The 12879-nt window shown below is 45.8% G+C and overlaps 2 protein-coding genes across 2 annotated transcripts; one reads left to right on the top strand and one right to left on the bottom strand.

Annotated features, from left to right (window-relative positions):
• The first annotated feature begins 1631 nt into the window (after positions 1-1631).
• On the top strand, positions 1632-2493 carry LOC123161232 (RING-H2 finger protein ATL74). The gene has a single exon (XM_044579079.1). The coding sequence runs from the start codon at positions 1685-1687 to the stop codon at positions 2318-2320; it is 636 nt and encodes a 211-aa protein (XP_044435014.1). The 5' UTR covers positions 1632-1684; the 3' UTR covers positions 2321-2493.
• Positions 2494-4194: 1701 nt separating this feature from the next.
• Positions 4195-9323, bottom strand: LOC123157430 (glyceraldehyde-3-phosphate dehydrogenase GAPCP2, chloroplastic). The gene is made up of 14 exons (XM_044575712.1): positions 9138-9323; positions 8595-8656; positions 8246-8304; positions 8112-8150; positions 7825-7925; positions 7095-7207; positions 6379-6478; positions 6134-6280; positions 5968-6028; positions 5761-5858; positions 5536-5678; positions 4834-4917; positions 4665-4754; positions 4195-4577 (listed from the first exon to the last, which is right to left on the bottom strand). The coding sequence occupies exons 1-14, from the start codon at positions 9219-9221 to the stop codon at positions 4529-4531; spliced, it is 1230 nt and encodes a 409-aa protein (XP_044431647.1). The 5' UTR covers positions 9222-9323; the 3' UTR covers positions 4195-4528.
• Positions 9324-12879: the final 3556 nt, after the last annotated feature.

Raw genomic sequence — 12879 nt, 5'->3', positions numbered from 1 at the left:
AAAAATGAACACAAATGTAATATGTTTTAGGTCAGGGAGTACATGAGACATAATCATGAGAGGATAGAAGTGGCCGCATGATCACGTATGGGAGAACAACTTTAATAACAGAAGTGGGAGAATTTTTTGCACGTGCACTGGGAATACGGTAGAAGCAGTATTGTTTGCTTCAAAACAGAATAGTACACTGGCTAACTGGACTGGAGAACAATGAAAAATACGACTAATTAAGAGGCATCACTGACCACAACACTGTTACCTACGGAGTGATTAAGAGGCTAACTGGACTGATCCATAGCTATCTGAATATTGCATCCTCCTATATTCCTACGCATAACATTTCCTGTGCAAGTGCTCTTAACATGTCAAGTTGCTTTCTTCCTTTACATCGTAGACAGTTTAGTTTCCCTGTAGCGGCCCACCGTTATATTTACAGGTAGGTTAATTATCAGCTTCCTTGCATATGTTCCTTCTTTAGCGATTCAGCTTGAACTATTCGCACAGTTGTGTTAATCATTGGTTGATCATCAAGTACAGGCCTATTTAGCTATGAGTCATTTTCCTCTTTTTGCAAGAAAAGAAAGAACAAATGCCTGCCTAGCGAACCGATGATGAGTTGCTTTGATTCTCTTGCTTTACTACAACCATTTGCCACCAGTTACGCATGCACTCTTCATTGCTTATCATCATCCTAATTATGAATTTTTTTTTGTTCTTTTGTGAAAGAAATACATTTTTACACTCCAAGGCATGATAATTAACTACCTCAAAAACATGCATGTTCGAGTGTAATTCTCTTTTGATTTCATGTACAAGAGCATTTTACACTCAAGTTGCTTTCCACCTTCTGCTGTCCATTTCTCCTGTAAACTTCCACCATCTTCACAAGTGATTTCTGCATCCCTAACTGTAGTAGTAAGTATCATTTTGCGCGTGCGTGCATGTGTTTGTGTTCCATGCATCTTTAGGGGTTCAACTTGAAGGAAAATACCCATAGTTGTGTCGGTCACTGGTTTGATCTTCGGCAAGCGAGTGCCGCCATGATGTCACTGTAAGTCCATTTCCTTCTTTTCTGCAAGGAAAGAAAGAATAGATGCGCATTGCAACTAATAAATTGCTTTGATTCCTTCACTGAATTACCACGACCACTAACCGAGCCGTCTTCGTCACCAATCATGCTCCTAAATTAGGCTTCGCTTGCTACTGCATTAGCTTTTTCCAAAAAGCAAATATGAAGTAACGTTCTTGTACATTATACTTGATATAATACTATTATCTATACTTCAACAAACATCTTTTGTACAGAACTATCAGTAGCAAAAACATTACTGTAACTGTGTAACGCTAGTAGTGCTACACTTTTACGGATTGGAAGTTACGGACTGACGTGGCGTCATCTGACTGAAAAGCACCGGGCCCACCCAGTGACATTCAGAGGGTGGCGAGTGGGGAGCCGACACGTATTTTTTGCAGGTTCCAATTCTGTACAGCATGACAGTCACCATGCTGATTGTCAGTCTATTTTGAGTGCATCACAGTAAGTCATGGTAGGATTTAGTTGTCAAGAAAAGAAGTCATGGTAGGATTTCGTTACACCATTGCAAATACACTGACACGAAGGTTCTGTGCTGACTAGGTACTGCTGGTGCTATATAGTGGAGGATTTCGCCGAGCCTATTTGGACATGGTCAGGAGCACGCCACAGTCCTGCTGTCTTCACTTGTGTCATCTCTTGCTCTCTTCTGCTTTTCTTCTCGCTGGCCTGACTTGTCCAGCTTCGATCCTCGGCAATCCTAGATTTAGAGCATCTACCAACATGTCCAACTGCATGGACGTCTCGGCCACGCCGTCCCCGGAGCCGCCCCCGCCGACGGCGGCGCTGGACTACGACATGGTGGTGATCCTGGCGGCGATGCTGTGCGCGCTGGTGTGCGTGCTGGGGCTCAACTCCGTGCTCCAGCAGTGCGTGGCGCGGTGCGCCCGCCGCGCCGTGGCCGACCCCGTCGGATGGGTGGCGCACCGCCGCGCCAACGCCGGGCTCAAGCGCGAGGCCCTCGTTGCACTGCCCGTCGCCACGTACGCCGGCGAGAAGCAGCACGCGTCGGCCGGTGCCGGGTGCGCCATCTGCCTGTCGGACTTCGCCGACGGGGAGACCATCCGCGTGCTCCCCGTGTGCGGCCACCGGTTCCACGTGCCCTGCGTCGACAGGTGGCTCGCCTCGCGCTGCTCGTGCCCGACGTGCCGGCGCCGCCTCTCGGCCGACTGCGCTGGCGCCGGAGAAGGCCACCGCCAAGTCCTGCAAGTTCTGAACGCCGTGTGATATGGTCGATCAGTTTGCCTCTTTTTTTATTCGCTTCAGAGTTCAGATCACTGTTCCGGCGTGCTACTTTGTATGTCAGGTTCCGGCTATAACCTGTTTGATGGTTTGCTTTGCCGGCCATCTTGAGAGCTTTCATTTTTGACAATAAACGATCATCATGAGTTTTAACATTACCTGTGTATTCTTTGACAAGTCATCAATTTTAATTTAATATTTCCTCCGTTCCTAAATATTTGTCTTTCTAGAGATTTCAACAAGTGACTACATACGAAGCAAAATGAGTGAAGCTACACTCTAAAGTATGTCTATATACATCCATATGTGGTAGTTCATTTGAAATATCTAAAAAGACAAATATTTAGGAACGGAGGGAGTATTTGCTATTCATCGCTTGTGTGAAACTCCTATCTGCACTGGTCGATTTTGGGCAAAGCACCGAGGCCGAGATGGGGATGCCGGCTAGGCCTAACCAAGAGCAACTTGGGGCGACCCGACCCCGTCGTCATCGGTGGAGGGGAGTGAGAGGTTGACGGGGTTTGGGTGTAGGGGAGGTCGCTGGTGACGGAGATCGTGTCGGGGTCAAGAGGGGCTTTTGGGGAGGCGGCAACACGACGGAAAGGGAGGGACGGCGAGGCGTGCACAGCAACGCCACTGGTCGTGGGTGGTGCGGAAGAGGGGGAGGGGGGGGTAAGCCGGCGGTTGTGGGGTGAATATTACGGACCAGAAAATCTATTAAAACTTGCAACTGACAAACAGGAGACCCCTTTTTTACTTTGATTTTCAAATATCTTGTCAACAAGTAACAAGCCCTCGCCAGCACCACCGTTGGCCCGCCCCACCTCCGGTGGCCATACGTGACTTGGAGGTGCTAGTCCCCGCTGGTTGGGAGGAATCCTATAGTTCCTTATGTAGTTTTAGTGGTTTGGACGGGCTGGCGAGGCGGCCGCAACGTTAGAGGGTTGCAATAATGTCCTCCTTGTCTATCCCTGCTTCGGGCAAGGGCGTGTGCAGATGAGCCTTCGATGGATCTTCTAAGATCCGTCGGCATTGGTATCTGTGGATCTGCTTAGATCCATCCGCGTTCGTCTCCGACAAATCCATATGGATCCGACCGACCCCTTGTTTTTCGCTCGTGTATTTGCAGGTATGACCCTTTCAATTTACACTTCTCATCGTCGACGGTGGTTGCTATTCTGGTGTGCCGGTGCTATGGAGCTTTAGCATCACATTTTCTCACCTGTCTACAACAAAGTTTCTTTTGGCTCCGACGAGGGAGGGACGATGACGATGGCGTACCTTCGGCTTGCGATAGGTGATTCATGGACCTAGTTGAAATTTTTGTTGAAATTTTTGTTACATATCAAAATCTTTGCGTTGCTGTTGCACATTGTTAATAGATTAGAGGACTTCTTCAGAAAAAAAAAAAGAACTAACTTTAGTTCTTTCTTAGCCATGCATCCATTGTGTGAGTGCACGGGGAATGCGACGTTGAGCAACTAGCCGTGGAGATAGGAACAGGACAGGCAGTGAAGTCACGGTCAGAACAGATGGCACGGTAAAGCAGGAGAGTTCGGATGTGATTCGCAGGGTTATCTTGGTGGCCGCCGTACGTGATGCCCCTCCACCGGAGAACCCACTTGACGGCAAGGCAGGAAAGGGATGTGATGAGGACGGCGACACTGCCGGTCACCGGAGTCGCCCAATCGGCATCCGAATTCCTACCATCGGGATCTGAAATCCAGAACACCTTTCCTGAATTTCTATCATATCATCAGGATTGGAAATTCGGATATCTTTCCCGAGATATCGATCCAGGGTCCTCTCAACTGCGTGTCGAAGCGCAACAAGCAACATGGCATTGCAAAACTTTAGACTGCAAACAAAAGAGTCATCGTCATCATATTTTCCTATCCTCCCTGAAGGTGGAAACAAAACACGGATGCCACCACAGGGCCAAAGTAACAGCACTATGACTCGACGAGTCGGGGATTGGGTTTATTGTCCACCCACAACAGTTCAATTGTGGGGTTTTACATACCAGCATGATCGTTCTGCAGCTTCAAGTCGACGCCGATTGATTTGATTGTTTTCATCATACAGAATTATTATTATTCCAGGATTCGAAAATGGCCATCAAAATTGCAGCCTTCACTTCCTACACTACGCGAGGAGACCTTTTCTGTGCTAAATCGTATCGTGGCGTCATCGTTAGGCGTTGACAAGAGCCATGTGCCCGATCAGATCCAGGACACGGTTGCTGGATCAAGAAAACACAACAGCATATTCAGGTACACTGTAGATGCACAATAAATTAAAATCTTGAACTGGTTAAGTGGACATTTACCTGTAGCCCCACTCGTTGTCGTACCAGGAGACGAGCTTCATGAAAGATGAACTTAGACCCATACCAGCATTGGCATCAAATATGCTCGACCTGCGGTATAGAGAGATTTAGCTACTCCCAATTCCCAGCAGCTCGTTACAATGTCATGGGAACAGATACAAATACTTACCTTGTGTCACCAACGAAATCGTTTGAAACAACATCCTCATCTGTGTAGCCTAGAATACCTTTAAGTGAACCTTCTGATGCTTCCCTGGAAAAATGGTTAAGATTTTCTTTTCAGAGTTGGGTAAGCATATTGTTGGACTGAGAATTTTTCACAGGATAATGCGAATACAAAGTTTAAGAAACAGCTGTGGCAAATTTATACTCATTTATTTAGGAAAACTTGCCATGTTTCTTTGTTTTTGTAAGCTTTGAGACCTACTGCTCCATTGCATTATCAAAGGGCACAGATAGTATGTACATGAATTTGGTTGGTACCAGGGCAGCACACACCCTTTCATATCTCTTCTTTAGTGCTATTTCACTATTGACCTTCAACATCATGATAACTCTATTGTACTCTAAAGCTAGTTGTCTACCCTATGCAATTTCTTCTCTGATCACATTGATTAAATCTTCGAACTTTTGGTTATAGAGTAACAGGCTATAGAAGTAATCCTATAAACAGTTACAGCCAAAAGATCGCATACTAGTTTCTTCAGAAAAGATCGCATACTATACCAATAAGGAGAACTTGGAATAATAAAGTTAACGAGAAGTTGACTTGGTCAGAAAGAACAGAGCAAGGCACTGATGGAAAAGGGGGTGCAACCAGCAATCAGGAGCTAACAAATTGCGAGAACAACTGTTAGATTGGTGTACATACTTGATAGCTGCTTTCACATCTTCATAGGAAGCGCTTTTCTCAAGTCGGCAGGTCAGATCAACAACGGACACGTTAGGTGTAGGAACCCGGAAGGCCATGCCAGTGAGCTTTCCATTTAAAGCTGGAAGGACCTTTCCAACAGCCTGGTATCAAAGCAAGAAGTTCAACATTAGAAACCTGCAAAAACAAAACATTTTGCTCTTTCTCATTGAGCAAATTATAAACCTTTGCTGCACCCGTAGAGCTAGGGATGATGTTTTGACCAGCACCACGTCCTCCCCTCCAGTCCTTCATCGAAGGACCATCAACAGTCTTTTGAGTGGCTGGACACATCAAATAAAATTATTACGTTACAGACAAATTACAACTTGGTATGTGAGCATTGGTGAACCTCTCAGCCCATGACCAAGTATTAACAGGGAGAAAGAAAACCTGTTGTGGCATGGACAGTTGTCATTAGGCCTTCAAGAATGCCAAACTCCTCATGGACAACCTGCAAACAATAAACATAAGAATCATCAAGAAGGCAGCTGGTGGCACTATTTTGCAAGAAATAAGACGGTATTACATATATAATATGAAGTGATAAAGTGTATACCTTGGCAACAGGAGCAAGACAGTTGGTGGTACAACTAGCATTAGAGACAACATCCATGCTAGGGTTGTAATTCTTCTCATTTACTCCAACCACAAACATGGGAGCATCCGCTGACGGAGCCGATATCACCACTTTCTTCGCACCCCCCTGTTTAAGTGACACAATGGAATCTCAACATTTTTGTTGTATGTAAATGGAAATTTTCCAGGATATTACATATATAGTCCAAAAAATGAGAAGGTGACCTTCAAATGTGCTGAAGCTTTCTCAACTGTTGTAAAAACACCAGATGATTCAACAACATATTCAGCTCCAAAGTTACCCCAAGGGATATCTGAGGGGTCCCTGAAATTAAAAGTGAAAGCACATAAAACAAAGTTAGCAAACCAACAATGCGTTAGGGGAGACGGGACAAGCAACATTGCCACAAGATAAAAATACCACAAGCAACGAGTTGATGAAAATCGCTTGCAAATTTCTAGGAACTACATGTATGCCATAATTTTACCCAAGTGAGCATTAATCAAATAATATATTGCCTTTTAATTTTTCAATGATTATTATATGTACATGCATGTATGCAATACTACCAAACTGCAGATGAGCACTCAGCCACTTCCATAATAGGTGCCAAGCAACGCTCCTTATTTCCAATTCATAAAGGTCTGATGATACATGAAAAGTATACTGAGAGTGTCCATGTATTCACAGTGAAAAGAACACTTGATATCTGAATCTGACACTTGTCAGCGTTGGGGTTGATAAGAAAAGAGATATGTGACACCACCTAAGATAAAATTACAGGTAAGTAACTAAAGAAGATCTTTGTCCTGACTCGCTAGTGAAACTGTAAGGACAAAATGAATCATTGAGGAATCATTCATATAGAGAGCAATACTTACTAGAAAACATAATTATATATTCAGCTAAACCTGGAGCATTCCTATAATCCTATTGTTACCTTTTGCTTGTAACTGAGACTTTCTTCCCATTAATCTCCAAGGTTGACTCATCCAGAACTGTTATGGTTCCTTTGAATGGACCGTGTGTGGAATCATACTTAAACATGTAGGCCTAGAAAAGGATGAATATAGTGAATGAATCAAACGGGATCTTCAGATGAAATATGATGCACCTGATACAGCTTGAGATAAATCTACTGAATGAAAGAAAATAACAAAGGTACAACAAGAACAGTAAACATGACAGTTTTCTAACTGAGGACTGCACCTAACAGATTATACGAGCATGAATGACACAAGCTGAGCTCCTATTTAGGCAAGATACATCCAACATATAATATAGCTCACACCATGGCTTGTGCAGTCCAAGTTTCCGTACACATAAGCAAACTAGTTGGGTGTGTCGGTTCGTCCTGTTTCAAGAAATATCTCTAGAGAAAACATATGGTGGTGAATTGTGAATAGTTATTCAGAAGTACATTGAAGATCAGCAGGTTCTCATCTAACAGCTCACTAAAAATCATATGGAAAATCTGAAAACGGATCATTACTTCCTCATGTTCGATATGCATATTGTTTCATGAAGAATCAAACAACTGTAAATCAAAAACAATAGTCCGGTCACTCATTATCTAACACAAGTAGCACACTGCCGGTATCGGGCATTTCAAAGCATTCCAGCAGATGTTCTGCAGCCTAAAAATGAATAATTTTGTGCTGATTTCTTACCATGTATTTAGCATCGATAAACGGATCATTGACGGCCACAACTTCAATATCATCTCTATCGATTGCAATTCTCAGAACTAACCTCCCAATCCGCCCAAAACCTGCAACAAAAACATAAGTGTACCATTGTACTTTAAAGATCACCTACAACAAGAAAAAAAACTGAACGAAGATTACAAAGTATAGCCCAACTATCCAAATGCACCTGACAAACATCTTAATGTGTCTTGACTAAATTAGAATAGTCTGGTAATGCCATTTCTTTTTCTATCTAACAAGGAACTCACCATTGATGCCGACCTTTGTTTTCTCCCCACTAGAAGTTTCTACGGAAAGTGAAAAGGTAAAACTGTGTCAGACACAACTGCAGGCTGCACCGATCTCTACAGAGTAGAGATGTTTCGTGCATTGAAGAACTTACGAGGGGTGGCAGGGGGCGCCTGTGTGGCCGTGGCTCTTACGGGCTCAATGCTTCTAGCACTGCAGTTGAAGAAAAAGGCACAGTGTTACAGGTAATATGCAGAAGAAAAGAAGGCACAGTGTTACGTTGTCTTGCAGATAATATGCAATAACCATGACCATCAACTGTGAGTGCTTAGTGCGGTCAAATCACAAAACAAGCTGAGAACACGAGGGATCGATGTCAGGAAATTTGCAAGATCCTCCAAAGATTGTGATCTCAGTCGTACTCTTTTTTCTATCCGAAAAAATGCAGGCTGACGGCTATTTGAACAAGCTGAATGAAAGAAGGCAACAAGAAGACAACTCACGGCGAGGAGGTAGCTCTGATGGATGGTAAGCTGAAGGTAACCTTGCTCCTCACGCACGACGCCTGCGCCATATATCGGAGAATAGATCAACAGGTGGGACATTTACGGTGCACGAGTTTTAGTTGCAAGAGTGAGCCAAAAAATGGCTAAATCAACACGAACCAATCTAGACCTGGTTCAGGGCATCATGAATACATTCAGGAAAACCAGGCTCTCTGTTTGAACCCCCCAAAAAAAACTGCTAATTTCTGGCTAAATCAACACGAACCAATCTAGGCCTTGATTCAGGATAACATGAACACATTCAGGATCGGGGGCTGTTAGAATGGGCGGCATACGACTGTCAATCAAGCGGTTAAAGAACGACAGGTTCCATTCATCGGATATCAACAGGAAAACAAGTTGGCGCAACAGGAAAAAAAATGCAGGCAGCCAACTTTCGCCGCGAAAGCAACAGTCCGGCTGTAAGTACTTCGGAGTTCGACATGGGTTCCGTCAAACAGGGGGAGCTGGGAGATCCGGGATGGGGGGCGTGAACGAGACCTTGATTGAGGCGGCGGCGCGGGATCCGGCGGCGGCCGGGGAGGCGGAGGCGTTGGCGCGGAGGGAGAGGGAGAGCGACGCCATGAGGTGCCGCCGGCGCCGGCCGGGGGAGCGGGCTGCGGTTGGACGGAGGGAGGCGGAGAGGGAGAGGGGGAGGGGACGGCGGCGGAGAGGGAGAGGGGGAGGGGACGGCGGCGTGGGCGGGCGGGCGGGCGTTGTGCAGCGAGCGATCTCCCTCTTCTTCGCGTCTCGGTCTCGGTCCCGAGGGCGGAGTTGTTTATGAGTTTTTATTATTCGAGTCCTTTTCTCGAGGGGCCTCCTCTGCTTCTCTCTCTTTGCTTTTTTTGTCCCGAGGATCCTCCTCTCCTCTGCTTCTGCCTCTCGCCCACTTCGCCGCCTTCCAATGCAAACTATGACAAAATCAAACATTCAAAGTGTCACCTATCTTTTGGAAATTCCTTGAAAAAAAGAGGACCTGATATAAATTCCACAGAAAATTTGTTTGGTTTGAAGTTTTTTATGCGCGAGTACTCGAATCGGTATCTATATTTGGAGTCATTTTGAGGTGCCATTTGACCTGATCAACATAACAACTCCCCCCCCCCCTCCCCCCTCACTCCCTAACTGTCGATCGATGGTTTGTTCTCATCATCTTCAAGAATCTTAGTGTTCATCGTGAATAAAACAGTGCACTTGTGCATTGCGGAAGAATTGGACCCACAAGCTAGCATTAGCTCAAGTTCTAAAATGTAAAAAGGAAGCGAGTCACGAAGCAACCGGGAGAGGATGGGAAGGAGCTGATGACGCCGGTGACACCGGTTTTCCTCACCTTTGGCGAATGGTTTGGCACCAAAGATTGGAGGAAACCAAGGATAAGCGTTTTAGGAGTGTGGCTTATGTTCTTTCTATGTGTCGTTGGCAGCGATGTCTTGATGATGCATATCGACAATATAAAGAGTACCATTGTTCTATCCCTTTGACGTTGTGGTGTTTTGCTCAAACTGATCACTGGCTCTCGTCTCGACGAATGATACTTCCGTCTTTCCTAAGAGCGGTCGCAGTGCTAGGTCCTTTAGCTAATTGATCATTAGTTCTACTCTTTTTATGCCCGTGGTCTTTCTTCTACGGTAGCAGGGGAACCAAGCAGCAATTTGTACAACCTGCATTGCAAGTAGAGCGGAGCATAGACTGGGTCGGACCAAGCTTACCAAAGCCATGAAATGATGTTGTGGAAGAATAGTTTTCATACTTGTAATTTAGTTTTCAAACGTAGGAACACTAGTTTTGAAGCACATAATCTCGTCAAGTTTGCTTGTAATTTAGCTATAACTCCCATGACCCAAACCTTGTACTACCTATGGACATTGTTTCGAATCAATAAAGAGGGCGAGATTTCTCGAAAAACATAATTGATGCATTAAAATCTATTATTGCACTTTTTTTGCGAGAAAATTTCCGATCTATTCATCTTCAATCATGACAGTACAACGAATACCAGAAATAATAGAAATCACATCCAGATCCGTAGACCACCTAGCGACAACTATATGAATAAATTGCTCGCTCGGGCTTTTTTAGGCTTTGAGGGCGGATGGGGGCAAAAAGGCTGTCTGGGCAATTCTTAAAGAAAATAGAGGCAAATAAAAAACAGTCTTTTTGCAGGGAGAATTCCGTCCTTTTAGTTTTATTATCATCATGGGTCCTATTATTCATGTTTGTTTGTTTTAAACGAGATTCGATTTTGTATTAGTTTCTTTGATTTGATGCGTATCCAATCAATTAACTAAATCAGCTTGTTTACTCGGAGACAATGACCAAAAACCATCCATTGAAGAGCACACAGAGACAGGACCAGTGACTGGACCAATGCGTGGCACATCAAGTTCTTATGACTGATTTTGCCCAATATAACATAGAAAAATGGCTGGAATAACCAAGTGTAGCATCGGAGAAGAGCAGCAAAATGGGCTGGTGCTTCCTTCGTTTCTTCTTTCAAAAATGTTGGCAACGTGAAACGACCGATTGGTGCTGATGAACTGTGGCGTGCGCGTATCTACGGTTTGTCGGGTTCCTTCCGGGCAGATGGAGTGGCCGTTCGTTGGGTGCGTCCGCCGGGAAGCAAAGCTGGCCCCAGAGTCTCGGAGGAGGCGCGCGCGGCCCTGCGAATATGCCAACTCGCGTGCGGACAATTCCACCCCAGGATTCCAGGAATCGGATCCGTTTGGCGCAGGTCTCAGGTGGTGTTTGGTTCAGTCCCAAGACTTTTTCTAGTCCCTAGGATTTTTTTAAAAAAACTTTTAAGAAGGTGCTTCTAACGACTTTTAGCAAAAAGTCTTAAAAAAGTCCCCCCTGTTTGGTTTGCTAGGGACTTTTTTTAGTCCCAACACAAAAAAGTCCCTGAAACCAAACACCCCTTCAGTCTATCGGATGCATTTTGGGCTCCATGCGCCCTGCCTCACCAGCCCCCGCCGACCTTGCCCCATCCAAAGCAAATCAGTGTGTGCAGTGTGCGTGTCCGCTGCTTCGATGCTAGAGTAACTACAACCGTGCGCCTCATATCCCTCGTACGCCAGGCGGACGGCCCGGTCGTTGACCGATAAAAAAAATTCGATCTAGACGGACGCCTTAAACTGGTCTCAAACGTCTGGGTTGACCGACACCCTTCATCCAGAACAAATATGAGGAGGCATGGCCACGTCCGCCATGTCGGACCCGGCCCTTACTGGTCCACCCGAGCCCACATATATTCGTCCTTATTTGTTCTCCGGATCAAACCCTAGCCACTCCGCCACCCAAACTCCTGTTCGGTGATCCCCGGCATGACGTGTTGGGAAATGTTGCATGAAAAACAAAAAAATTCTACGCACACGCAAGATCTATCCATGAAGATGCATAGCAATGAGAGGGAGGGAGTGTGTCTACGTACCCTCATATACTGTAAGCGGAAGCGTTTATTCAACGCGGGTGATGTAGTCGTACACCTTCACGATCCGCCCGATCAAGTACCGAACGCACGACACCTCAGTGTTCTGCACACGTTTAGCTCGGTGCCGTCCTCGCCGTCTTGATCCAGCAAGCGTAGCGAGGTGGTGATGAGTTCCATCAGCACAACGGCATGGTGACGGTGGTGGTGAAGCAATCCTGCAGGGCTTCGCCTAAGCACCGCGACGATCTAGAGCAGAGGAGTAAACTAGAGGCGGAGGGGTGCCGACACACGACGTGGAATAAGCTATCTCTTGTGTGGCACCCCTCCCCACATATATATAGGTGTGGGAGGGGGTAGGCAGCCCTAGGGCGCCTCAATAGGTCCGGCGACCACCCTAGGGTTTTCCCAGTGGTGCCCCCCCCCCTTCCATATAATGCACAAGGGAGAAGGAAAGGGGGGAGGCGCCCTTCTCTTTCCTTTCTCCCTTTTGGAGATATGGTAGGAGGAGGTGGCGCCTCCCCCTTCCATCTAATTGGGCGTGGCTGCCTTAGGGGGGCGCACTAGCCCATGTCGGCTGGTGTGTTCCCTCTACATGGCCCAATAAGGCCTAATACTCTCCCGGTGCCTCCGGATCCCCTTCCGGTATTTCGATAACTTTCCGGTGCATTTTGAAACCATTTCGGAGACCAAATAGCATCGTCCTATATATCAATCTTTACCTCTGGACCATTATGGAGCTCCTCGTCATGTCCGTGATCTCATCCGGGGCTTCGAACAACATTCGGTCACCAAAATACATAACTCATATATTACCAA

Source organism: Triticum aestivum, chromosome 7B (genome assembly GCF_018294505.1).
Source record: "Triticum aestivum cultivar Chinese Spring chromosome 7B, IWGSC CS RefSeq v2.1, whole genome shotgun sequence".
Taxonomy (NCBI): Eukaryota; Viridiplantae; Streptophyta; class Magnoliopsida; order Poales; family Poaceae; genus Triticum; species Triticum aestivum.
Note: the sequence above shows the minus strand (reverse complement) of the source record. Positions and strands in the feature narration are given on the sequence as shown.